Raw genomic sequence first — 27,759 nt, 5'->3', positions numbered from 1 at the left:
TTCTATATATGTGGTGCTGAGGAATCGAACCTAGGGCTTCATGTATAGGAGGCGAGCACGTTATCACGAGGCCATATTCCCAGCCCCGTGACTCTCAGATTCTTACTTCTAGAAACCACTTTTCCTGTTGTTCCTTCCCTGCCACGTGAAGATAAGACTTGGAGAGAAACTCCATTCATCAGGACACTGGCTGGCAAATGCCTTCCCTGACCTTGTCATGCCTTATGCTTTCCTACGATCAGCGCCTGCAAGCACACCTTCCTGAGAATGCTCGGGGAAGTGGGTTCAAGTTCTCAGGCTGGCTCTATTTTTAAGAGGGAAGCATTGTTTCTTAGGAACACACCACTACTTTCCATGACATCTACTGACTCTACGGAGCCATCTGCTGACTCACCAAGTGACAGAGGCCCCAGGCATGGAAGGGAAGGGAAGACTCGGCCTTCCCAGGGGACTTCCTTCCTGCTCCAATCCTAAAACAACAGCTCACCTGGCAAGGAGAAAAATCAGAGCCTCAACCTCCCTCATTTCCTCCCTAGATTCTGGAAGATCTGGGCTGTCCGTGAGGCAGAGAAGCCCTTCTAATTCCTCAGCCGCCCAAGCTATAGTCCTCCAACACCATGGGCCAAAGTTAACTAGAAGTAATTTTGTCCATCTTGCCAGCAGACAATTATGATGCAAGGAGGCAGCCATGCTAATGCTAGTAAAATGAGAGGCTAAGGAAGAAAGTATCACACAAAATAGCCAAGACTCCAGGGCTGGGAATGTGGCTTAGTGGTAGAGAGCTTGCCTAGCATGCATGAAGAAGCCCTGGGTTCGATTCTTCAGTACCACATAAATGGAAAAAGCTGGAGATGGTACTGTGGTTCAAGTGGTAGAGCACTAGCCTTGAGCAAAAGAAGCTCAGGGACAGTGCCCAGGTCCTGAGTTCAAGCCCTACCACTGGCACAGACAAACAAAATAGCTAAGACTCCACAGAAAAGAAGAACTGGTATGGTCCCAAACCAGACAGCACCTATTAAATGTCCCCTGATGAAGGTCAGCTTACCCAGCTATTGCCACTGGAAAAATCTCTAGATTCAAGATATGTCAGTAGCTCATCTAACCTATTTGTGAAACTCATAGCAAGAGCCAATTTAAGCGAGCTTCTCAGTTCACACGAGGGAGACCCATTTCCTCTTCTAAACCCAGACAAAGATCCCTGAGAAATGAACCTAGACAGGGACTCCAGGGCGCTGCTTGAGGAAGGCTAGGGCTGGCCAGCTGTATTTGTGCTTGAACATACATTGGATTCAAGTTGCATGCTCCCATGTCCTTGTGTGTATTTGTGGCGAACCATGCCTTCAGGATGACATGGGACCCTGGTGGTGAAGGGAGCCCCCGGGGAGGCTAGCGGGGAAGTTCCAGATGGAGAGGGTGGGCTGTTTAGCAGTGTGGCTCTACTGTATCTGGCAGCCTGAGTTGGGCAGGAATTCCTGCAAGTGAGAAGCCACTGCTTTGGTCAGGTAAGTCATTGTCCCATAAGCTCCACTTGGAGCACTGTCATAAAAGTAATGGCATATTCCTGTGGCTTCGTCTTTCTCCAGAGTGTCTGTGGCTCCAGTGGACACCTGTAGCCAGAAAGGCAGAGGGAATATGAGCAGAGAGAACTTTTCACCACAGGTGATTCTTCACATGGTGAGCTCAAGTGGGGGTGGGGGGGAGGGAGAGCCTGGACCAGGCCCTACAGCCGGAAGCCAATGCCCCCTGGGGGAGGTGCTGCCTCTGTTCTGAGCACTGTTCTCTCAGACCCAGTTTCAAACTGAGAATTGTACGCTTGAGGATGGTTTCTTTGCCTTAGTTTGGGATACAGTGTAAGTACCTCATATGGGGACATGTATGTAGCCAGTGCCATGCTGCAGCTGAAATCCCCACTGACAAGTCTATCACCACAGCTTGCTCCATCTCTCTAGTGGCTACAGTGCCATTCCCTAACCAAGTGTTGCACACCCACCTGGTCCTGCAGGAAGAGCTGATTGGCCTGCTGCACAATCTGGTCCACATGGATAATGCCCCCAATGCTGTCAATCTCTGTGTCCGAGAGTAGAGTCAGTACCATGATGGCTTCTACCAGCAGTTGTCGATACTCAGGCTGGGACACATGGTTCAGCACTGACTCCACGTGCACAGCAAACTTGATCTCATGTGGGGTCATCTGCAAAGGGGTCAGAAGGAAGCCAGCAGTAAGAGATGAGCCAGAAATAGCCCTAAAACCAACTCTGTCGCAAGCACTGACAGGACTCTGCTCCGAAGCTGCCTTCCTCCTGGCTACTGTGTCGATTCTGCAGTGGGAGCCCAGTAACGCAGCAGGCCGAGTGCTCTTCTCTGGGCTCCAGCTGGCCTTGACTACTCCCAGTCTTTCCTTCTTTTAAAAAGAAGAAAAGAAAGCCCCATGTGGCATAAAGCAAGATGCCTGGAGCAGGATAAAAACTTAAAAAAAAATCTGTTATCCAGAGAGTGCACGGGGAGAAATAAACCAGGGGAAGCAAGTTCTTTGGCTGGAAGAGAATGAGCTGAGGAACCTGCACCCGGGTCTAGCCAGTGTGAGCTGAGATTGGCCAGTTGGAAGTGGCCGAGGGGCAAATGGAAAGAATGTGGGAGTCCAGGCACATTGTAAGAGAAATGAGAGCAAGATGGCTAAAAAGAGCAGACTTGCAAATGGCCTGTCCATACGGAACAAGCTGGAGAGGCAAAGGAGCGGTCCGAGTCCACAGAGTGAACACAGGTTTGGGGTTTGCTCACCCTACCTCTCGGGTGGTTGATGACGGGAGGACGTAACCATCGATGGAGAGGCCATGGCACTGGAGGAAGAATAGATGTCAGTCAAGAGTCTGTTCCCACACATGCTCACATGCACGCACGCGCGTGTGCACACACAGCTTTCCCGGCCCTGCAATCTGCACGCGGGTTGGAATATGCCAGACTGCCAGAGCTATCTTTAGAATAATGTTCTCACTGCCCACGGGCTGCGTTCTGCATGGAAGAATTCTAGGGCAGGCATCTTTGAGATCACGGAGGAGCAGTGCCTTTGGGAGCTGCCCGCCATGTCCCGCTCTCGGGAGGCTCTGCATTGACTTGGCATCCGAGCCCTGGTACCTGCCAGGCCCCCTTCGGTGCCATGATGAAGGGAGGCTTTCCTGCTCCTGCTGCTTCTGTGCTTCTGCACGAGTCTATTTTCGAGATTCTATAATGAGCTCCAATCACAAAAGACTGGAGCACATGCCCAGACAAGCACACCCGCGTATATAAATACCAAGTGGGCTCAGTACAAAATGCTGCTTTTTCGTAATAAAAGTGTCCTGGTTCCGTGTCAGTGGGAGTCTGGACGGAAGTGTGTGCTACCCCAGGAAGAGTGGGGAGATTTTCTTGGAATCGATAGGCCGAGAGTAATTGCCCAATTTTCACCTCCCCACGTCCCAGTTGGCAGCAGCTACGCTGCTTCCAGCACATTCTAGGGCTCCTGAATAAATGTGGAGAGCGGTGGACCGGGGCCTCTGGAGCTTCTGAGGCCTCCACCGCCAAGGCACCCGTGGGGAACAGAACTGGGCTGCCCGTGGGCCCGGCCAGCTCTGCGCTCCACGTGGCTCCGTGGACACTGGAGGAAGATCTCGGGGCGCCAGGGGCATTGGACACCGACAGGGCACAGATGAAGTGGTTATGCTGCTGTGCAGAGGAGCACATTGTCACTCGGGATTATTTCTGGCCTCATCTCCTGGGGGGCGAGCGGGAAAGGTTTAGGGAAGAACATCTCTTGATCTGCATAGACAGTTGGAAGTGGAGTGAATTCTGTGCGTGGCGAGGCAGGGCAATCTCAGTCGGGCTCCTAGAGCTGCCTCAACACCCTGGAGCCAATGTGAGTGGAGACGGAGTGGGGGTACAGACGACAGAGGAATCCCCTTGGCACCCGTTGGCAGCCATGTTTTCTCGGGCTGCGAGGGCGGCCTGGGCTGTCACCTGGCTTGGGGAGGGCGAGGGCGCGCCGGCTCCTTTCCCCGGCCGCCTGGCTTCCCCCCAGCCTACCTTCTGCAGGATCTTCCACACCTTCTGGTAGAAGCCCACCGGGACCCTGTTGATGGCGCCATCCAGCCTTCTCCTGCGCAGCCACTGGCCCTGCTGCTCCCCCCAGCCGATGTGATGGCCTCCCGAGTCCGAGGACGACGTGCCTGTGGGGGAGGATGGGCAGCTGGACCTCTGCAAGACACACACCACACGGCCCCTCAGAAGCCTCGTGGCCACCCAGCCACTACCCTGCGCGCCCTCCGGCCAGCATGAAGCCGGCCACAGAGAGCTCAGCCCGGTGACCCGCTGCCCCTTACCCAGAAGGAACCTGGTTCTTTCATTCCATATCGAGTGCCACCTGCTGCATGAATCCTCCATGCTCTGGTTTGGTGACTTAGCCCCTACGCGCCAAGGGGCACAGGCCCTCAGGACTGTGGGCTCAGAGGGCACAGAGCAGGCAGAGCTGGGCGCGGCTTGTGAGGTCACATCATTGTGCTGCAACTCCCCACTCAACAGCAGCTAGGTCAGGGCCCCACCTAGCACCATCAGTTACCTGATGGCGACCCCGACAACCTGCCCCCAGGGAGCTCGGTGTGGGCATTCACCTAGAGAAGGGGATCAAAATCTGCTGAGAGCATGCTGGCTTGCGTTGTGTGCTCAGGGGGGCAGCTGGCTCATCCTAAGGTGGGTGCTGGGTGACTCATCTGGGACAGCCTCTGCTGCTGGGAGAGAGGGGGGCATCTCCCCACCTCCCTGCCTGAGGCTGCTCTCTGGCCTCCACAAGGGAAGCACCGCTGCAGGGCTGCCCAGGACCTAGAGCAGCTCAGAGACCCCTGCCAGGAATGGAGACCAGGCCTCGAGGGCTCACTGGGATCCATTCTTGCCCTTCGGCCTCCATGTCAGGGGAGGTAACCTGCATCCTTGAGCTCTTCTTTGTTCTCAAACACGAGCTACTCCTCAATGTGGAACACCAAATTCAAAGGCTTCAAAAGAAAATCCAAATAGAAAGTACCCGAACAGGGTGGGAGGTAAGACTCTCCTCTGTGTACTCATTTTGACTGGAATCCATACTATTTTGAACTGAGTTATTCAGGCTGAGTTATTCAGTTGGGCCTGTTAGTGCCATTTAAACAGCAATCATTAGCTACAAATAAAAGCAATTACAGCTACACTCATCAATGACTAAGCTGATTTCGTTCCCCGTCTGGTTGAGACGCAGATTCTAACTCTCCTTGGCAATTAGGACATCGCTAGGCCTCCACTTGAGCTAAGGCTCCATGTGGAGCTGGGGCAGGCGGGCGCCGTGTGCCGGTCAGTGCTTCCCTGCCCCAGGTCAGCGTTCGGCCCAGAGCCTGAATACCAGCGCACCTCGCTAGCATGCCCGAGGCCCAGGGGCCATCCCCAGCTCCTCCAACAAATGAGAAGAGCCAGGTGCGGGCGGCTCGTCCTGTGATCCTAGCTACTCAGGAGGCTCAGCCTGGGCAAGAAAAGCCCCCGAGACTCTGATCTCCAATGAACTAGCAACATAGCCAGACGTGGAGCTGTGGCTCTCAGTGGTAGAGTGCTGGCCTTGGGCACAAAACAGCTGTGCCAGGGGCCCCGCGTTTAAGCCCTAGGATTGGCACAAAAAAGTGAAAAGAAACAAGCTGGACTCTAAGGCTCCAGAAACTCCTGTGGAGGGGTGAGGTCGTTCTTCACCCCCGCGCCCCGTACTGAGGAGCACAGATATCGGGGAGTTAGGATGAAAACCAATCTCAATTCAAGCACATCTTGACTTTTCTGGAATTTCCTCATTACAGGAGACCTTCAACACGAGCCGAAACCCCTTAAACCCTGCTGAATTCTTCAGAAGTCAGGGTGTGGGCTGGAGTGGGCTTGCTTGATGGGTCCAAGGCCCCGGGTCCCATTGCCAATAGCGAGCCGGGGATGAGGAGGGAGCACGATGCAGCGCTAGAGGATTCCCACCGCACACACATGGAGGAGGAGGCAGGGAAGCACGCGGTGCCCACGCACGCTTACCGCAGACTTGGAGGAATGCACACTGCTGGACGCCGTCTGACCCACGGAAAAGAACTACAAAACAAAACGAATTGACTCAGGCATGGGCAGCGACACCCAGAGACACCAGGAGGGAGAGGACACGCAGCACAGCGGAAAACATGCCCCAGATGTTTGCTGAGAGGGCAGTGAGCGGCTCTCCCTTGCAGCACGCAGGCCCTGTGTGTTCCACAGTGGGCTGCGGCATGACTAGCGCAGCTCTATGGAGCCAGCGCGCCCTTGTCTGTCTGTCTGTCTCTTTCTTCCCTTTTTTGGTGGTTATGGGGCTTGAACTCTGGGCCTGGGTGCTGTCTCTGAGCTCTTTCGCTCAAGACTAGTGCTCTATCACTTAAGCCACAGCGCCACTTCCAGTTTTCTGGTGGTTCATTGGAGATAAGAGTCTCCAGTGACTTTTCCGGCCCAGGATGGCTTTGAACTGTGACCTCAAATCGCAGCCTCCTGAGTAGTTGGGATTACAGGCATGAGCCACCAGCGCCCGGCTCTTTCTTTCTTTCTCTGTCTCTCTCTCCCTCCTTCCCCCCTCGTTTCTCTCTCTCTTTCTCTTTTGTTGCCCAGCCATGGGGCTTGAACTCAGGGCACTGTCCCTGAGCTTTTTTGCTCAAGACTGGCACTCTACCACTTTGAGCCACACTTCTACTTCTGGGTTTTTGGTGGTTCATTGGAGACAAGTCTCATGGAATTCCCTGCTCGGGCTGGCTTTGAACTGAGATCCTCAGATATCAGCCTCTTCTTTACTAGGATTGCAGGTGTGAGCCACCGGCGCCTGGTCCCACTCTTGCTTTATTTTTTTTTATTTATTTTTATTTTTTGGCCAGTCCTGGGCCTTGGACTCAGGGCCTGAGCATTGTCCCTGGCTTCTTCCCGCTCAAGGCTAGCACTCCGCCACTTGAGCCACAGCGCCACTTCTGGCCGTTTTTCTGTATATGTGGTGCTGGGGAATCGAACCTAGGGCCTCGTGTATCCGAGGCAGGCACTCTTGCCACTAGGCTATATCCCCAGCCCAAGGTTTTTTGTTTTTTTTTTTTTTGCCAGTCCTGGGCCTTGGACTCAGGGCCTGAGCACTGTCCCTGGCTTCTTTTTTTTTTGCTCAAGGCTAGCACTCTGCCACTTGAGTCACAGCGCCACTTCTGGCCGTTTTCTGTATATGTGGTGCTGGGGAATCGAACCCAGGGCTTCAAGTATACGAGGCAAGCACTCTTGCCACTAGGCCATATCCTCAGCCCCCACTCTTGCTTTAAATAGCAGATGGTACCAGGTTTGGTTCCTTTGTGGAGCATGCCTAAGAAAGCACATTTTCCAAAGCCGCAGCTCTAAAATGTTCATGTGTTAGGGTGAGTTGTGAAAATCTACAGGGATCCACAAAATACCTGTAACTGCCACGAACACATTACATCCACCTCCCAAATTCATGAAATAAACACACGATCAGTCTGATGATGATTGGACCCAAGAATTTCCTCATCTAAAAATCTACCTTGTACCCTCAACTTGCATGGGTAGAATCTGTATGCATGCTATTCTTCAAAAAGTGAGTAGGCACTGAAAATGGCATGGTATCTATTACATCTTAAAACAGTTCTGGAAACAGCCCATGTTAGAGCATGCGCGTATCGCTACAGAAAGGAAAATGACAACTCAAGTGCTACCTAAAAATCAGAAATGGCCCTGCCTGTACTACACTACTCTTATCTTCCCAAATTAACAGTATTTCCCTCGTGTGAAAGTAATTGTAATGATATTGTCACAATTATCAGATTTTTTTTTCTGTACTATTTGCCAATTTTTAACCCAAGTATATTTTGCATGGCTGGGAACTAAGGAGTGACTCCAATTTGACCTGTAAAACCATGAAGAGTTTCTTTGAGCCTCAACAATTTTGAGTTCTTGTTTGTAAAAATAAAGTTTCTATGTATTTTCCTCTACTCTATGAATTGATTTCTTCATTAAGCTCATCAAGATTTAATTAAATCTTGTAAATTTCTTCAAGCAGAGAATAGTATTTCGGCATTAAGTATGCAAATATGAAAGTGGTATTGGCTGCCTGGATCCAAACTCACCCATGAAGAAAGGTTATTTCGACCCTGTTATGTACAGACAGCAGTATTAAATGGAGGAGGAAGGAACCATCTATTTCCATCCACAATAAGGCAACCAGAGCAACAGTGCCATCCGGTGGTAGCAAAGGAAGGAGATTCTAAAGTGGGCTAATTACTTGGAAGGAGCACAAAAGCACGTACGTGTGTGTGTGTGTGTGTGTGTGTGTGTGTGTGTGTGTGTGTATGGGGGGTGTTAGGTACTAGAGCTTCAATTCAGGGCCTTGTATTCTTGCCTAGATTTTTTTTACTCAAAGCGAGTGCTCTATCCCTTGAACTACATCTCCACTTCATGTTTTTTACTGGTTAATTGTAGATAAAAGAGTTTCTGGGACCTATCTGCCAGGGCTGGCTTTGAACCATGATTCTCAGATCTCAGACTCCCAAGTAGCTGGTATTACAGGTGTGAATCACCAGCACCCAGGTCAGAAAGAGCATAAATTAGAATAAGAGATCAAATGTGTTGTCTCCTTGGACAACAATGTACAATCTACATTTGCATGTCATTATGCTTCCACTGTGCTGGTTGGTCATAGAGACATCAAGTAATTAATGACAAATGTGATTCCAGAGCCAGGGATGGCAATGTATATCTGTACCAGGTACCCAGAAGGCACTATCCGGATGTTGTTTTTCCTTCTGTGTTTAACCCCATCCATGTGATCTAAGGATAGAGTAGCCTTATTCTCCTGATATGATCATTTTGCTCTATTTAACCGCTCCTCCCTCAATAAGAAAGCTCAGGGAAGTAGAGCTTGGACCATGTCCTTTACAAGATATCCTTCAAAGCCCATGAAATTGATACATGGATTTTTGACACCAGGTACAGGGTAAGGTCATTTCTCCGGCTTTCAAGCCCTGTTTCTCTTTGTGCCCCTGGGACTGGTCAGTCTGAACCACCATTCTGGACAGAGCCGCTCCTCCCTGTCCTCCGTCCACACATTCAAACCAGAAAGCATAGAGAGCTCACAGACAAGGTTAAACCAGGCAAGATGTCTCACCTGCTCATCAGCACTAACTCGCCTGGTCATCTGAAAAGAAAAATGGCAGGACATCAAAACCAGCTCCAAGTCAAGTATGCCCGGACACTCCCATCACCCTCCGAGAAGCCAGGGCGGTGCTGGTCTCACCTCACGGGGTGACCATTACAGTCTCACACTTGAGCCAGTGGATCATGACCAGCATGTGACTTGCATTTCTCACTGCACGTCACTGTCAGGAGGAAACTATGTTCTCCCGTGGGTCATGGTCCAGTCCTAGCACAAGCCTGGCCCATTAGGACTGAACAGAGATCCAGTTGCAGTCCTGTGTGGGATCAGTTCAAAAGAATTTCCATTTCAATTCAACAAAGCTGAAGTAAAGAGGCATCTCGGGGCGGTTGAGAACGCACGTTTCCCACGCATTCCGGTCTAGTTTGAAACCTTGCTATTGGAGTTCCAGGGCATGGTTCATGGGGAATGGTGGTTTGTTTTTTCACAGCCCCACTTTATAAATGCAGAAGCAGACAAGGAGGAGAGCGTATTCCAGAATATACATGTAACATCAGATGAAAGGTTAGGGTTAAGGACAGGTGTGTGTGTGTGGGGGGGGAGTGTAACTTTGAGTGGCTCTGGGTCTCTATGTGGGGGACAGAGCAGTGTTCAGATTTCAGGCAGAAGGAGCCTCACATTGTTTACACCAAGAGTAGGCTCAAGTGTCAGGCTTTGGGTTTCTGTAGGTTTCCGAGGTAAGCCCAGAGAGGGGGAACTGTCCCCTACTTACTGCTGCCACCACCGACGTCTCCTTACCTGTTTCATGTCACTCCGCAGTCTGGTGATGCCGCTCCTCTCCGTTTTGGTGACTCCAGTATGGCCCACCTCATGGATGGAGATGGCTGGGCTGGATGCACAGGAGTGGATGGGGCGCACTGCAGGGAAAACACACGTACACACACACACACACGTGGTTCTTCCACTGTATAGGGCCCACCCTGAGTGAAGAAATATGGCCAACTGCACCTGTCTCTCTACATCTGTCTCCCTTGCTTGATTATAAACTGAGCCAGGGGTGAGCTTTGCCCTCAGATTTAACGTGTCACATCTGACATGCGGCTTCAATGGGACATACAGAACAGAGAGGCAAAAAACCCCAAACACCTTAACTGATTGTGTTTACAAAACTACTTGGTTTTTAGGGCTGGGGATATGGCCTAGTGGCAAGAGTGCTAGCCTTGAGCAAAAAGAAGCCAGGGACAGTGCTCAGGCCCTGAGTCCAGGCCCCAGGACTGGCCAAAAAAAAAAAACTACTTGATTTTTAAATGCCAGTCCTGGGGCTTGAACTCAGGGCCTCATGCTCTCCCTTATCTTTTTCTCTAAGGCTGGTGATCTGTCACTTGAGCCACACTTTTTTTTTTTTTGGACATTTTACCGGTTAACTGGAGATAAGAGTCTCACAGACTTTTCTTCCTCTCAGCCTCCTGAGTAACTAGGATTACAGGCGTGAGCCACCAGTGTCCAGTTTTGAAAACTATGTTTTTACTTATTTTATTTATTTATTTTATTTATTTAGTCGGTCATAGGGCTTGAACTCTGGGCCTGGGCACTGTCCCTGAGTTCTTCAGCTCAAGGCTAGCACTCTACCACTTGAGCCACAGCGCCACTTCCAGTTTTCTGGTGGTTAATCAGAGATAAGAGTCTCATGACTTTCCTGCCCAGGCTGGCTTTGAACCAAGATGCTCACATCTCAGCCTCCTGAGTAGCTAGGATTACAGGCGTGAGCCGCCCGGCTCTATGTTTTCACTTATCCCCAAAGACATCTTCCCTGGAGGAAAACAGACTACCTAAGGGAGCCAGAACTCAAGTCAATGGATATAGCCAACCCCCTCCCCCACTATGGCTGTATAATTTTTTTCCTTATAAAACAGAATCATCACCTTCATATGCACAAATATACGATCTATAGAGTATATATCATATGTATATATGTCCACAGTGAGCTGCCTTATTTGAGGATTTAGTTTACATACTTTTGATCATGTATGGTTAAAAAAATAAATGAAAAAGAATCAGAAGAAATGTCCAAATCAACACCATGATGATCGGGAGGAGGGGTCCCCGAGAAGTAGAAGCCTGGAGGGAAAAGGGATCTGGGGAGCTCTACAAGGGAGGTTTGGGGGAGTATTTTCTGGAAATAATAATCTCAGACATTTCAGGATATAAGCAGAATTCTAAGTCTATGAGAGCTCCCTAATTGATTAAAAAAAAAAGCCCAACCCAACAATTACAAAGGACAATTAAGAGATGATGTTGCATCTAAAAAGACAGCATGTCTTCTATCCTTACTGGCAATTAGACATATTTATGGCTTACAAATGACACTTCTCAGTTCCTGATTTCATAAGCATCTATCACTTTACATCTAATGACAACTATCCATGTCAAACCATGTACACTATTATAATGAACAGAATACATTAAATATGTATCTTTCACATTTACATTTCAAGGACTGTGTGTTGGAAAGATCTAGAAATTGCTTTTAGACAAGGATTTGCAGCATTCCTCCCCCAGGGAAAGGAGAAACACTACCTGCAAATCTGACGTGTGGTCTTTAGCTGACAGACCCTCAGGAAAAATGTACCCTATGTCCTTCTGGTTACAGTAAAGGAATATCAGCCAAGAGTACATTTCTTTGGCTTGATGAAATAAATTCACCAATATTTCTGCATGTCACTTAGTTCTGTTTAAGGGAGGAGAAATGACCGCTCCTATTATAATTAGAGAACATTTGAGACTATGACTTTGGGATTGTATTTCCTAGTACAACAAGCAGGGTTCCAGGAGAGATGAGGAGAAGTTAGTCACACTGGGATAAAGCAGAGGAAAAGGATCAAGGGATCATAGATTTTCTCACTGCCGCGGGGGGAGGGGGGACACGGGGGCCTGGTTGAGAAGACTCTTACCCAAACCAAAGGCTGAGCCATGCAGGTGAATTAAAAAGATGGCCCTTTCACCTGACAATGAAGTGACCCGAGCACTTGTTCATGAGGTATTATACCTGGCTCTTAGGGCCCTGGGGGGTGCAAGGCACCCAGGTGTGTGACATAAAGCCCCCTGGCAAACCTACGAGGATGTCCTCCATTCCATAAAAGCCTTTGGGACTGGGGATGAAAGCCGAAGCTCGCTTCATTCCACTGAAATCCCGTGGTCCACATGCTTGGCCCACAGTACGGATACCTATTTGCACACCTAGGAGGCCATTTCCCCTGAGGTGGCGAGACCACTGACTCACCGCTTCTTTCTACCCCGAACTCTTTTCCACTCAGAATATGGTGCAGGAGATTCTTCATGTCAAAGGGGCTGAGGTTCATCAAACTCTCGGAAGCTTCTTCTCCTGCAAACAAACATCTTGTAATCATCCCAGACTTGGCGGCAGGTGAAGGCAGAATTGAGTGGACCTGGGGGAGGGGGGGCAGGGCACAGTGACAGGTTGTCCTTGCTCATGACTCCTTCCATGGCGATGCAAGCTGGAAGGCACTGGTGCTTAGGGGCTCGGAATCCTATGCAAGTCAGGACACAAAGCGTGGAATGTATAGCCACCTGGTGTTAGCATATGTCTGGCAACTCATGATTGTATTTCAATTAGTAGCACTTCTCCCAGTGAAGATATTACAAAGCGATGGAGGATATCTCACAGTAAGAACTTCAGTGAGAACTGGAGGTGTCAGGCTGTGCAAAGTTCTCATGGGAAATTGCCACTGTTCCCTTTCCTCTCCTACTCAGGAAGGTCAGCATGCGGTGAGGAGCCGCCTGCCTGCCAGGAGCTACGTCTAGTGAGGGAAGCTGAGGAAACGCGAGCTCCGCCGGAGGAAGTCAGCTCAGGAGTGCCTGAGCCAGGGATGGCCTGGAGACTCTGAGGGCATAGGTTGGGGCTGGGGCTTGGCAGGCAGGAGCCGCGGGAGCACAGCTTCCTACCTGAGCAGTTCAGGCTCCTCGCCAGCTCTGTGGCCATCACTTGAATGATCAGTCCAATCCGGAGCCTGAGCATCTCCATGAAGAGGCTGGGCTGGGCCCGCACGTACATGGCCAGGTAAACCACAATCTCCTGAAGCACACACAGAGACACGGAAAGAGGCCTTCAGAGGCCTAGCTGGGCGGCAACGAGGACCCCTTTCATTCTGAGGAAGGCTGGGGCGCAGCCCCTCTTCTCCCGGGCCTGACCCTGACCTGTGTGAGGACCGCGATGCTGATGTCCTGTCCACTGGCTTCGTAGATGAGTTTTGTGAGTTCTTCTGGGGGCAGGGGCCTAGGAAAGAGAAGTCAGTCACCAACTCCGCAAGCGGCCCTGTCCTCCATGGAAGACCCCTCTCTGTTCTGGTCTTCCAGGAGCCCCCCATTCTGCAGAGCGCAGGGCGCTTATGTTTTCCCACTGATCCCACTCCTGAAGTTCCTGGCCCAAGACATACGCAGCGATGGTCTTCTCGCGAGGCTCGGGTGGCAGGCCCACTGTGAGCTGTTTCTGGTGTGACAGCAGGTCTGCGCAGGCCTACACAGTCAAGCGAGATGGGGAGGGGGCAGAAAAAGAGAGAAGGTCAGCGATTGGACAAAGCCAACTGGGGAGGAAGATTAAACATTTATCTGTACAAATTTTATAATTCATCTTTCCCGTGTTTGCAAAATACTGAGCAACCTAGGGAGGGCTGAAGCCCTGTGATCTTTCTTTTTAAAAAATGTATTTTTTTGTCTAGGAACTGGTGGCTCACACCTGTAATCCTAGCTACTCAGGAGGCTGAGATCTAAGGACTGCAGTTCAAAGCCAGCCTGGGCAGGAAAGTTTGTGAGACTCTGATCTCCAATAAATTACAAAAAGTAGCCCAAAGTGGATCTGAGGCTCAATTGGTAGAGCACTAGCCTTAAGGAAAAACGCTGAGGGTCAGTGCCCAGGCCCTGAGTTCAAGCCCCAGAACCAGCAAAAATAAATAAATGAATTAAAACATATATGTTTCTTTAAGTAGTTTCACAAAGCAGTTGCCATTCAACAGAGACGTTTATGCATACGATGCATCTTGATCATTGTTACCCCTTTTTAACATTCTCATCCACCTCTTCCCTCATTTTTCTTAATTTCTAGGTTATGTATGGGATTTTTTTTTGCCATTGAAGCATTTTATGTATACGATGCATCTTGACCAGTATCATTGCTTGATACCACCCCTTCCCTTATTTTTCTCAATTCTGTGGTATAAACAGTGCATTCGTGCCTAAATTCTATTCATTTCTCTACTTCATTCTTCTACCCCATTTCCTGGTACTTATTTTGTTGGGCTTTGACTTAGTCTTTTAAAAGAATTATACTATTTGTGTTGCCCATAGGGTCCATTATACTTCAGCAAAGATATAGAAGTCCTGTGATCTTTCTATTGCCTAAGTATTACACAAGGCCTGGCTTTGCGGGGCCCTTGAGTAGGAATGTAAGGTCCATCCGCTAAAACAAATGCCTTGAACTGCCTGGCATTGAACAAGGTAAGGGCAAGTCCACAGATGGTGGTGGCAAGAATTAATCACCACATTATATCCTTAACCTACCAGTTGCCTCATTATCACTCAAGGCTGGCCTGATCAAAAAGTGTGAGGAGCTATCTGAAAAATAACTAAAGTCCAAAGGGCCAGAGGCAGGGTCTAAGTGAGGACCGCTTGAGTCCAAACAAGAGTTCTGGCAAAAAAAGGTGGTTCTGGATTGTGCAAAGCCTTGAGGTAACAAATCTTCATGAGCAATGTACTGTGGATATACCGAAAAATCAGAGCCTTTTCATTTGGTTACCTGGTAGGCTTTTCTGTGACTGAGAGAGAGCTAAACTGGTTGACTTGAATTTCCTTCCCTCTGCTCTCATCCCAGGGTCAGGAGAGGAGGACCTGCCCCAGCTCTGCATTTAGATAACCACTTCCCTTTACAGATAAAAGGGGTTTGCCTCTAGCTTCCATAACCCAGAGCTTGGAAGAGAAGAAGGCACAGAGCTTGAGAAGACAAATAGGTAGCCCTGAAGACCCACTTGTTCTGACCTCAGCCAGGACTTCTACTTTCTTCCTGAGCAGGCCCGAGATGTAGCGAATCAAACCCCACTCCTGGTTCAGGCCAGCTTTGCTATAGAGCTCGCTGAGAAGATGGTGAACAGTGACTCCATGCTGTCCAGAGAGATTTGTGTCCCAGTTGGGACCCCTGTCAAGACGTAGAAGAACACAGAGATATGATTGGAAGACATCATACTGAGAAAAGCCAAGCTCAAATCCCAAAATATCTTGTTGCACGCATATTTGGAAGCTAGACCTAAAAGAAATACATATTCATGGGCATTTACATATCCATTTACATAACTATATATAGATAAAGATACATGAACGCAGAATGTGAATCTAACAAAGGGCCTCTGCTAAGCAAAATGAACTCCAAGAGAAGGAAACAGGAGGATTTTATTGTTGTCGTTATGTTTAATGTTCTAGGTGAATTTCCTTTGGCATACCCCATGTGGTTACTGTATATGTGTATATGATTTTGGTACACTGTATATAGTGTATATATACTTACCTGATCTAGTGAAGGGAAAGAAAAATGAGGGAGGGTATAACAAATATGACAAGAAATGTTAAAAAATTATGATAAAGGTGATATACACAGCAACTTCACCTTTGATTTAAAAAATAAATAAAAACAATAGCCAGCCAAAAAACAAACAACCAAAGGCCTCTGTAGGAAGAGATGGGAGCAAGGAGAAAGGGGAAGAATTAGAAGATGAATAATTTTGAAAGAGGATGAACATGGTGAAATAGATCGTTTGCAACTATGAAAGTACAAGAAAACATGTAGAAAATGTGTTGGGGAAGGGGAGGCGAGAGTGATGGAGGAGGGAGGGAGATTGATTTTGGAATATGTTGTAAACCTTTGTAGAAATGGAACAGTGAAATCCTTGTCTGTGTAACTAATGTAAGCTACTGAAAAATACTAAGAAAAGAAAAATGCAGACACAACCTGGAATGCTAGGACATGAGTCACTGCACATTTTTCCAAGTCCCTGGATGTCGCACCCCGAGCTTCTGAGCTTTGTCCAGCAGGCTCGGTCCTACCAGAGCCGTCCTATGTCCTCTGGAATTGAAATCTAACATCCAGACCTTGTTGCACCTTGCTCTTGCCCAGTCTTCCCATTCTGGGAGGCCAGCATCAGTAGGCAGAGAAAGAATTGGGAGTCTCATTCATGCTTGGGTGAATATAATCATGGCCCAGGGTTGCTGCAAGGCCAAGGGACTATAAAATTCAACATAGTGAATAGTCACAAACTTACTGCTATGGCCAATATGCCTGTGTCCTCCATCAAATTCCTAAGTTACAATTTGAACCCTAGGTCATGTGAGGAGGTAGGCCTTGAGCGTAGAGCTGGTGGCTCATGCCTGTATCCCAGCGATTTGGGCTGACCTGGGCACAATACATGGTACCATATCTAAGAAAGAAAGCAAAAAGAGCAGGGCTGGGAATATGGCTTAGGGGCAAGAGAGCTTGCCTTGTATACATGAAGCCCTGGGTTCGATTCCTCAGCACCACATAAATAGAAAAAGCCAGACATGGTGCTGTGGCTCAAGTGTTAGCCTTGAGCAAGAGGAAGCCAAGGACAGTGCTCAGGTCCTGAGTTCAAGCCCTAGGACTGGCAAAAAAAAAGCAAGCAAAAAGAGCTGGGGGGTGGTGGTTCAAAAGGTAGCATAGTTGAGCAGCAAGGCTTGAGGAAGCCAGTGCATTCTTTCTCCACTGTCAGGGCACAGTGAGAAGGCACCAGCCATGAGGGGGGCCCTCACCTGACAAGGGGTCTGCTGACCTCTGGATGGATCCAGCCTCCGGAAGTGAGGAAGAACTCATGTTGTTCCTACTATTGGTTGATGACATGTCATTATAGCTGCCCAACGGGATTCAGACACTTACTTTACAACATAGAGAATGTAGAGAATGTCTGCTTGATCCTGTAGGTTTGAGCAATCTTTCAGCTGCCCGACCAGCTTCTCACAGTCCATGTCCCCATGGTCGTCCCTGGGCCACTGGAAGTTACTTTCAGGAGCCTGGCCACACAAAAGTCAAGAAGCAGGGGCTCAACATAGCAACCTTCAAGATGATGAAGCAGAAACATTACTTTGGCCTTTCAACTCTGAATGGTACCAGGCTCTGTCTGTTCAGAAAATCTTTTTCAGCTTTTCAGTCATGGGCTTTCAGTATTATTGGTCAGATGAATTACTGTGTTAGTCAATGTTCACGAGAGACCAAACAGAGCAGGTTAAAATAAGTATAGGGTTTATTTATGCAAGGTTTAAAACTTGGAAAAAATTTGTTATTAGAAATCATACAAACCATTTTTTGGTGCCAGTCCTAGGGCTTGAACTCAGGCTTGGGCACTGTCTGGAGCTTTTTTGCTGAAGGCTTAGCTAACTCTACCACTTGAGCCACAGCGCCACTTCTGGCTTTGGGAAGCTAAGAATCTCACAGACTTTTCTGTCCAGGCACAATCCTTCCATCTTAGCCTCCTGAGTAGTTAGGACTACAGGTGTGAGCCACTGGAATCAGCAACAACGATTTTTTGACGCCCACCCTCACCGTGGATGGAACGCAGGGTCTCATGCATGTTAGGCCAGGGCTCTGCCACTGGTCCTATGAATTCAAGACATCTTGAGCCCTTGGCAGTTCTCTTCGGATCACAGGAGGGGGAGAAGGTGACAGGAGGCACGGAAGATGGCCACTTCGGGTTGGGGATATGGCCTAGTGGCAAGAGCGCTTGCCTCGTATACATGAAGCCCTGGGTTCGATTCCCCAGCACCACATATACAGAAAATGGCCAGAAGTGGCGCTGCGGCTCAAGTGGCAGAGTGCTAGCCTTGAGCAAAAAGAAGCCAGGGACAGTGAAAAAAAAAAAGAAGATGGCCATTTCCTTTCCATGTATGTATTTCTTGGTCAAAATTCACTGTTTTCTATACTTGAGCTTTATTCACTGTTCTGTCTAAATGTTCTACTTCAATAACATATTTTTGCAAACAAAATAAAAGCAACATTTGTTTTAAACAACCAAAAAAGAGAAATGAGGTTAAAATAGTTTCCAAGAGGTGGAATAAAATCAAAGTGCCTTCTGAATAAAATAATAAAATATAGGAACCAATGGGCAACACCCTGCGAGTTTACACTGTGAAAGATTCTTTTTTTTTTTTTTTTTTTGGCCAGTCCTGGGCCTTGGACTCAGGGCCTGAGCACTGTCCCTGGCTTCCATTTGCTCAAGGCTAGCACTCTGCCACTTGAGCCACAGCGCCACTTCTGGCCTTTTTCTGTATATGTGGTGCTGGGGAATCGAACCCAGGGCTTCATGTATACGAGGCAAGCTCTCTTGCCACTAGGCCATATCCCCAGACCCCTGTGAAAGATTCTGTTACTCAGTTTCATTACATTAAGTGTGTGAGCTACAGTGTTTCAATACCTGTTCTGTAAGCTGTGTGTCTGGACTGGCTGACTCAGTGCGAGGCAAGGCAGGTAGCAAGCTGACTTACTCCAGTGCTACTTGGGTTCTCTTGATTAGGCAGAAAGGAAGTAGCCTTTTCTTCCAGGGAAAACATAAAGATTTGCATCAAATTCAGTATACAGAATGATGCAAATCAGACCCGGACAACAAAGTGACTGGATTCTCATCAAACCCCAAAGTGTCGAAACCACAAAGTACTGGCTAGCAAGAAACATGCTCTTTGAGTTCCACTACTGACAGACTTCTAGAACAAATCGAGGTTCATAGAATACTACACTTTTTAAAGCTATTCCAAGTACTTTACCTTTTTTAGCAGTGGTTGAGGAGAGTCAACAAGATTCAGAGATTTACGATGGACACTTAGAACCTTGGTTGGCAAAATCATGGGAAAGACTGGAAAAGAAAATAATAAAGAGAACTCATCTGAGGAAGAGCAATAATAAAGTATTCTTTTGAGAGGTACAGTGTACTTTTTATAGGATACAAACTGTTACAATTATTATTGAGATTAACAAATCTCAATGAGAACGGTCATAGAGCCATATCTTATGCCAAATCTGAGAATGAGAAGTGAGCAGAATATGGATTTTGCTTTCAGAGCTGAATTTCACTCACCCCATGACTTGGGAAAGTTACAGAGACCTAAGGAATGTAAAGACACTTAGAAGAGATAAAGCAGGGCCTTTGTTTTTCTTCAAGAGACTCACAGAGGGCAGTGCCCTTGTCCAAGGTCACAGGGGTTACACAGTCAACATCTGGGCTGCCTATCCAGTTCATACTTCCTTCTGCTATTGCTATGTGTTAGGGATTGTTATCTATATGCATTCAGAAAGTCCAGGCTATATCATGTCATCTCAGGAGACTAGGACATTTTTATGGTAAGGCTGATACACATTTAGAAGTATTTATTATAAAGTCAGGTATATTGTCACATGTCTACAATCTCAGCACTTGGGAAGCAGAGAAGTATCATAAATTCAAGGCTGATCTGAGCAACATTGGAGACCCTGTCTCAAAGAAAAAAAACAAAGCCAGCCAAGTACCAAGGGTCTCAGTTCAAAGCCATCCCAGACAGGAAGTTTTGTGGGACTCTTTTTTTGGCCAATCCTGGGGCTTGAACTCAGGGCCTGGCCACTGTCCCTGAGCTTCTTTTACTCAAGGCTAGTGCTCGACCATTTGAGCCACAGTGCCACTTTTGGCCTTTTATGCTTATGTGGTACTGAGGAATCGAACCCAGGGCTTCATGCATGCTAGGCAAGCACTCTTCCACTAAGCCACATTCCCAGCCCAGTGTATGGGACTCTTATCCCTAATCAACCACCAAAAAGTGAGAAGTAAAGCTGTGGCTCAAGTGTTACAGTCCTAGCTTTGAGCACAAAATCTCGGGGGCAGTGTTCAAGCCCCAGCATGGGCACACACACAAGACAAAACAACAGCCAAGAACCTGGGAAAACAGGAGAAAAGATAGTAAGATTTCATATGTGGAAAGGTAATGGCTGAAAGTTAAGGAGATTTAGAAAACGCAGAGCCACCAAATCCCACATATGCAAGAGGATAATCCAACACCCAGTCAGATTTCTATCAGAGGATCCCTGGAAAGTTTCTGTTAAGTTGCAGTAGTAGCAAGTACCTTTGGGATTGGGCACTCAGTGAGACCAAAGTAAAGAAGATTGGTGAGAAACGGTGTGAAAAGTTGTGTGAGAAGTAGTGAGCACCCTAAATGCCCTCAGGTGCACACAGCACAGTGACTTCCTTCACACACGCACAGGCCAGAGAGCTCTTTGGACAGGGGAGAGAAGGAAGAGGTCTAAGCAGGGCTGACTAGCACAAATGAAGGGCAGAATACACAAGATTACTTAGGGACACTTCGTAACTGTAGAGATCCAGGCAACTTTTCCCCTTCCAGTTGGAGAATGACCAGGAGACTATAGAATATAGATATAGATATAGATATAGATATAGAATATCTCTGTGAAATCTGAGCAGTCACACTGTGCAAATTCCACCACAGGATAGAATGTCTACATGTATGGAGATTCTCCTTTAAGAGATATGGAGGAGAATCCACTAGTCACTGGAGGACTCAAATGTGGAAAATAGAAATCTAACAGAAGAAATGATCATTTGGAGGAAAATGGAAACCTTTAAGGAGAAGGAAACATAAATACAAAGATAGTCATGCCACTTGTATTCTTAGAATAATATGAAATTGCTTTACATACATGAAATTGTTTTACATGCTGATGAGATCTTGGAACAAAGATTTAAAACATGATCACAGATGTGAAAAACCCTTTGAAGGGTCAAAAATTAAGGTAATTACAAAAAGAGCCATAAATGTGGAAAACAGAATAGAAACAGTAAAAACTTCTCCAGAAATCAATCAAAATACCTGAAAGACAGAACAGTGACATCTAAAAAGAAAATGAGTCAAGAAGATTGACATGTAAGGAAGGAAATGAGTCAAGAAAGTTTTTTTTGGGGGGGGTTGGGGAGGAAGGAAGGTGGGAGAAAAGTGAGGAAGGAGGTAACAAGTTTGACAAGAAATGTACTCACTACCTCATGCATGTCACTGTAACCCCTCTGTAAAGAGGGAGAAAGGTTTTAGAAATACTTTACACAATTTAAGATCATGAATTTCCAAATCAAAAAGGCCCTCTGTATTCCTAACACAATGGATGAAAACATGCATAGATCAAGGTGCACCAGAACCTAGAGCAGAGAAGATCTTAAAATGTCTCAACACAAAAACCAATTTACATTTGAAGGGTCACACACACACACACACACACACACACACACACACACACACACACACACAGAGGAATGGGTTTAGCTTTGTCAACAGGAGCACTGGAAGCAAGAAGACAACGAAGTCATGCTTTCAAAAACACCTGAGGAGGGGCTGGGAATATGGCCTAGTGGCAAGAGTGCTTGCCTCCCATACATGAGGCCCTGGGTTCGATTCCCCAGCACCACATATATAGAAAATGGCCAGAAGTGGCGCTGTGGCTCAAGAGGTAGAGTGCTAGCCTTGAGCAAAAAGAAGCCAGGGGCAGTGCTCAGGCCTTGAGTTCAAGCCCAGGACTGGCAAAAAAAAAAACAAAAAAAAAAAAACAAGAAAAACACCTGAGGATAAATGCTTTTTTAATCTAGAATTCTCTACCCAGGCAAACTCATATGGGTATAGAATAGCTATAGAAATGTTTAAACCTGTTAGGTTTCAATGTACTGTATCTCGGACATTTGTAAGATGTTCTCTACCAAAACAAGAGAGTGAGCCTAGAAAGAAAAATAGTTTGAGTACAGAAAATAGGAGAGGCAACTCAAGAGACAAATAAAGACTCCTCCAGGACGATGGTGAAGGAAGAGCTCAGAATAAAAAATCTCATCCCAGACCTGGGACCCGGGACTACACAATCAAGCAAGTTGAGGGCTGTCATTACCATGGTCCCTTCCAATGTGTCATTTTATTTAACCTATTGAAACTATTGTAGAATATGCTCCAGAAATGGAACGTATTAGATGGAGGAAAGAAGGAATACAACTAAAAAGATGAGCCAAGGAAATTCCCGGGCTGACAGGTCTACAAGAGGCCTAGAGTACGACTGGCCCAAAAAGGAGAATTTTGGCCCCAAAAGGAGATTCGTGGTATGACTAACCTTGGGGAACTTTGTTTCGTGAGGGTCACTGGAAGATGTAGAAAAAGAAGAAAGCAAAAGGAACAAATGGGCAATTATTAACTTTAGAAAAAAAGAATAACAAGTAAAAATGGTGCTATAAGTGTACTGTAATACAATGTTTGGCCATAATATTTGCATACGTACAGAAATATAAGGAATGACTATGGCTTTAACTACATTGCAACTCCTTTAGAAGGTTAGAGGGATGTGGAGGAGAACAGTGATTTAAATCTGAAAGCTGGAGATGTGGTTCAAGTGGTAGAATGTCTACTCAGCAAGTACAAGACTGGTTTCCAACACCAATACTTCCCAAAAATCAGTTAAATCCCTACCTACATAAAAAAGCCAGGAGGTACCAAATCAAACAGATCCATCAAGAGTCAGAACATGCACACATTAGAGCTATGGAGATATGTATCTGGCAGAGGAAACAATTTTAAGTGTTGAAAGTACTAGCCTCGAAGTAGATAAGGGGGGAGGAGCATTTTTTTTAAATTTTATGTCCATTCATCATTTTGATAAAAGAAAGCATTTTAATAGGCAAGAAAGAGTTTAATTAAACGCACATGATGTTTCCAAACCCTTTGCTTTTGCCATTACAGAAAGTATGTCCCGAGTGGAGTGGATGGCACTGAAAACATGGCTGTCTTCTGTCTTCTTACAAAGAGGGGGCAGATAGCACCTCAACGATGTGTTTTGCAGAAGGTGGTTGATATACTGATCAAGTTCATCAGGGTTTTCTGTAATTGGACAAGGAAAAAGCCAATAGAAAGAAGCAATGGAAATATTCTAAATGCAAAACAGTAACTTATGGAGAAGGCAGCATTGAGTAGGTTTATTGCAAGACAACAATGATACAGATATTTGCATCTGCAGCCACACCTGAAGAGTATAAAGATACTTGCAGATATAAAATATGTGTGTTCAAATTTTTTGATTGAAAATCCTCATCCCAGAGAAGGAAAAGAAAATGTAGGTCAATATAGTAATACAGGCCAGGCATCAGTGGCTCACGCCTGTAATCCTAGCAACTCAGGAGGCTGAGATCCGAGGAATACTGTTCAAAGCCAGCCCAGACAGGAAAGTCTGTGAGATTCTTATGTCCAATTAACCACCAGAAAAATGGAAGTGGCGCTGTGGCTCAAGGGGTAGAGCACTAGCCTAGAGCTGAGGAGCTCAGGGACAGCGCCCAAGCCCAGAATTCAAGTCCTATGACCAATAACAACAAAAAAACACATAGGCCGTATTTCTATCACAGTTGTCTTGAGTGTCAGTGGACAAATGAGCTGTATCTAGTAATAACAGCAAAAACAATGATAACAACAATAATAATGCATTTTGTGAGAAGTTCTGCTGCCTGTGAGTATTATTGGGGATCTGAAAAGCTCCAATTTCTAGGGCGTCATTTGTAGTTTAGATTCTTAAACTGGCATCCCATGTATTTTAATAATGCAGATTTTAGCTTACTTGCCATTTATTTCTTGTACCTGACTTGTAGGGCAATTTTATCATAGTGCTTAGGCTTCAATAAACTCAGCAAACCAGCTGCGTTCCATGTAGTACCTTGATTACTGGTGCCTTCCAAATATCCTCCCGGTTCGGAGTCACTATCAGGACTGAAGCTCCCTTCGCTGGTGTCATCAAACAACTTCTCATCGCAGCCTGGATCCAGGAAGGTGAGGTACGTGTAGAATGATGTGGTGAGAAATTCTGACAGGTTCCCTAGTTTTACTCTGCCAAGAACACGGTATGTCAGAGCTGCAGGTGGAGTGTAGACAAAATTCTATGGATAACTCACTGTTCAATGTTTTCAACAAGCAGTGGTACTTGTGACAGAATCAATCCATATATACTTAGTAGGTTGCTCATGTCATAAAATGAAGACTAAGACAAAACCAAGAATATACTGCAAATGCCCAATTAACTGTAAAAGACATCCTTTGAACAAAGATGAGATATGAAATAGAAGAGTTTATTTAGCAAAATGGCTCATTGTGGCCTCTATCCTTTTCACCATCTTTCTGACACAACTGAGAAGTCAGGAGTGTTAGGTCCTCCTTTTTCATAACTATTAAAAGGCTGGAATGTTAGGTCCTCTCCCTGAGGGCTCCATGCAGATGCCCCCACCTCATTAAGTCTCCACCCAGTTACCTGGGTAACCAGCAGACCTGGAGGCAGTTACCTCCCCTTTCCCTGAGGTCACCTCCTAATCCACCTGGCCACACCCCTTGCCCCTGCCCTAAATAAAGCAGGGCTGGGTGGGGGTTGCTCTCTCTCTCTCCCTTCTCTCCGGCCATGGATCATCTTGGCCACAGGCCAGCAGTTCGGTAATAAACGTTCTCTCCTGCCTGAATACTGCGTGGTGTTCTCCTTTACCGGCTACCTACTTTAAAAACCTAACATATATGGTGCCATGACTCGGATGGGGCTTAAGAGTCAGGACAGGCGGAATTCCCATCTATTTTTCTCCTTTTTCAGGGCGTATCCCCAGTCCTGACGGCCCTTTTTCCGCAAACCGAACTGCTGTGAGTTGCCACGTGGCACTTTTCACTAATACCATTGCTGGCCTCCACATCCACCTCCACCTCCACACCACTTGTCTACCCTGGTGAGTGAAACTGCTGCTGCTCGGGTTCTCTGCCGCTCCGTCCGCCGCTTCTGCCGCTTCTGCCCGGTAAGCTCATCCACTCACCAGGCGCCTCCCTCCCATGTTTTTTGGGTTTTGCATCACAGTCACACCCGAGCCGGGACACTGCTAGCACGCCTCTTGACAGTGCAATGAGGCCTGCTCGAAATACTCGCTCACATACAGTTTTTGCCACTGCAATGGTAATTGGTTAGAAGTCACTTATATTCAGGCTCTCTCTCTTTCTCTTCCTTTTTCTCCCTCTCTGTCTCATCTTCCTGCTTCCTTGCTTACTTTATAAAATTCCCAAGTCGTACCATCGTTGTGTGCCTTGCTCACAAAGCTGCCTCTTTTCACAGACCTCTGAAACTGAGGCTTGACCACTAATGTGCTTTGTCAGCAAAGATATCTAAAAGTTCTTTTCTCTAGCATTGACCACGTGGTGAATGTTGGGTTTAACAGGCACCAGCTCAGGCGCCATTATGCCATGCCACCTGTTTTCTGTCAGTGTTTGTGTCCTGCCACCCCCCTCAACATGGCATCCCACTGGAGTTTATCAAAATATGGTTTCTTCATTTGATAATCTGAAAATTGTTGTTTGCTAGCAAAATTGTTTTTCTAACTGACCACGTGGTTCTAAAATATTGGGCAAAAAAAGGTCATTTACTATTGGAATTCCAAGAGTCTACTGCTGAAATTCATTTTTACATGCTGTAAAAACTATGTGCACAGTGTGTATGTCCGTGTAAATGTCATTTGTTAATATGTCCATTTAGCTATATATCTGTGCTAAAACTCATCACATCTACTGAGTTTTGTCATTGCAGAATTCTGGCAAGTATTTGGTCAGTTCTTGACAAGGTACAGGTAAGCTCTAGTCCCCTTGGTCTCCTTGTTGTTTTAATTGGAAGAAAAAAAGGGCTTTTGTTGCAAAGACTCCTTGGATTGCAGTTCGAAGCCAGCCAGGGCTGAAAATCTCTCTCAAACTCCATCTCCCAATTAATCAGCGAAGAGCCAGGCTGGAAGCATGGCTGAAGAGACTGATCTCTTACCAGACAAATGCCGGAAGTGGAGCTCAAGTGGTAGAGTACTAGCCTCGAGCAGAAGTGCTCAGGGACAGTGCCCAGGCCCTGAGTTCAAACCCCGTGAATGCCAATGGGGGCAAGCCATCCCAGCAACAAGCACCTAGACCCCTGGGACTCAGCCAGTTCAGGGAACAAGGATCATGGAGAAGAGTAAGAGAAGGATGTCACATTCTAAATGGAGTCACTTTGTCTCGCCCTTTCAAAATTAATCAGAGCCGGGGGATCAAGAGATAGTAGCTTGTCCATCTAATGTCCATGCCTGAGTATAAGAACTGTCCAAGTAATCCAATTTTTAATTTTGTGCCCTAAACCCTTCCTTTTGCCTTAATATTTTTTTGTCCAGCCCCTGCCTCATGAGACTTCTTCCAGGCTTCATTCAAGGACTGGCATCTACCACCAAGGGACCCTGCTGCTCGCCTTCTCCAGGAGAGGCCACATTCCTGCCTTTTACCCCTAATGCCCATGCCCCTTGCCAGCAGGAAGCAGCCAGAGAGTCTTCATCCTTTTTCATTACTATTAAAAGGCTGGAATGTTAGGTCCTCTCCCTGAGGGCTACATGCAGATGCCCCCACCTCATTAAGTCTCCACCCAGTTACCTGGGTAACCTGCAGACCTGGAGGCAGTTACCTCTCCTTTCCCTGAGGTCACCTCCTAATCCACCTGGCCACACCCCTTGCCCCTGCCCTAAATAAAGCAGGGCTGGGTGGGGGTTGCTCTCTCTCTCTCCCTTCTCTCTGGCCATGGATCATCTTGGCCACAGGCCAGCAGTTCGGTAATAAACTTTCTCTCCTGCCTGAATACCGTGTGGCGTTCTCCTTTACCAGCTACCTACTTTAAAAACCTAACAAGGAGGAGTAAGCCTTAGATGCTATAGCAAATTGCCCGAGACTGGGGGTCTGCCCTGTGAATCCTTAGTTTAGCCCAAATGAGAAATTTCCCCAAAAGACAAATGCTGTGTGATTCTACTCCTATGAGCTATGTACTGAATCTCATCAGGACACAAAGTAGAAAGGAGGTGGTGGCAGGAACAGGGGGAGGGAAAATGGCGATTTTTTTCATGTACATGGAGTTTTACTTCAATATGAAAAGAATTCTGCTTTACCACAACGTGAATGCAAGTAACCCTACTGCAATGTACACTTACAAATAGAATAAATGGTAATGGCATATGCGTTTCACAACAATTAAATAATGACCATGCTTTTCCTGTGGTAGCAGAGACTCTGGGGTGGGAGGATATGAAAAGGGGGTGACTTCAACTTCCAAACTCTTAGCATTTGACATTCCATGGGAACCCAACAGAAGCCTTTCTGTGTCTGGGAGGCTGTCCAGCTGGGGTTCAACGTAAGGTTGTCTTAGGGGCTGTCTGGCAAATCTCAGGCATTCAGGCAGAGACCATAAATGCTAGAGAGAAATCCTGTGGCACTCAGAGGTTACAAAGCAGGCCCAGTTGCCCCCATTCAAGGTACTCAAACACCTCACTCTTGGACTCTAGACTCAAATGCATCCACTAAAGCTGGGGGACAGTGAACTATGCAGACACAACCAGGTGTGCCAAAGGACTCCAAGGACTTAGGTTCTGTGAATTGTTCTTAAGTTGACAGCACATTCAAGTATGTGGGCTGCACATTTATTCGGCACCTGCTGGCTACATGCTGAGTGGTTT

General features: G+C 47.0%; 1 protein-coding gene across 2 annotated transcripts in view; it reads right to left on the bottom strand.

Annotated features, from left to right (window-relative positions):
- Nucleotides 1-1,089: 1,089 nt before the first annotated feature.
- Phka2 (phosphorylase kinase regulatory subunit alpha 2) overlaps nt 1,090-27,759 on the bottom strand; it is a 61,902-nt gene continuing 35,232 nt past the window's right edge. The window contains exons 18-33 of one of the 2 annotated variants that reach the window (XM_048336878.1): nt 23,946-24,115; nt 22,949-23,122; nt 19,004-19,092; nt 17,127-17,260; nt 15,224-15,380; nt 13,630-13,709; nt 13,391-13,469; nt 13,139-13,268; nt 12,456-12,557; nt 9,974-10,092; nt 9,188-9,217; nt 6,055-6,108; nt 4,057-4,227; nt 2,784-2,837; nt 1,991-2,191; nt 1,090-1,607 (exon numbers count right to left, since the gene is read on the bottom strand). In XM_048336878.1, coding sequence (XP_048192835.1) covers nt 1,437-1,607; nt 1,991-2,191; nt 2,784-2,837; nt 4,057-4,227; nt 6,055-6,108; nt 9,188-9,217; nt 9,974-10,092; nt 12,456-12,557; nt 13,139-13,268; nt 13,391-13,469; nt 13,630-13,709; nt 15,224-15,380; nt 17,127-17,260; nt 19,004-19,092; nt 22,949-23,122; nt 23,946-24,115 — 1,915 coding nt within the window. In that variant the 3' untranslated portion in view covers nt 1,090-1,436. Of the gene's footprint in view, nt 1,608-1,990; nt 2,192-2,783; nt 2,838-4,056; nt 4,228-6,054; nt 6,109-9,187; nt 9,218-9,973; nt 10,093-12,455; nt 12,558-13,138; nt 13,269-13,390; nt 13,470-13,629; nt 13,710-15,223; nt 15,381-17,126; nt 17,261-19,003; nt 19,093-22,948; nt 23,123-23,945; nt 24,116-27,759 lie in introns of those variants that run through there. The other variant, XM_048336879.1, reaches the window with a different exon arrangement.

Source organism: Perognathus longimembris, chromosome 28, assembly GCF_023159225.1.
Source record: "Perognathus longimembris pacificus isolate PPM17 chromosome 28, ASM2315922v1, whole genome shotgun sequence".
Lineage (NCBI taxonomy): Eukaryota > Metazoa > Chordata > Mammalia > Rodentia > Heteromyidae > Perognathus > Perognathus longimembris.
The sequence above is the reverse complement of the archived record's forward strand: the minus strand, read 5'-3'. Positions and strand labels throughout refer to the sequence as shown.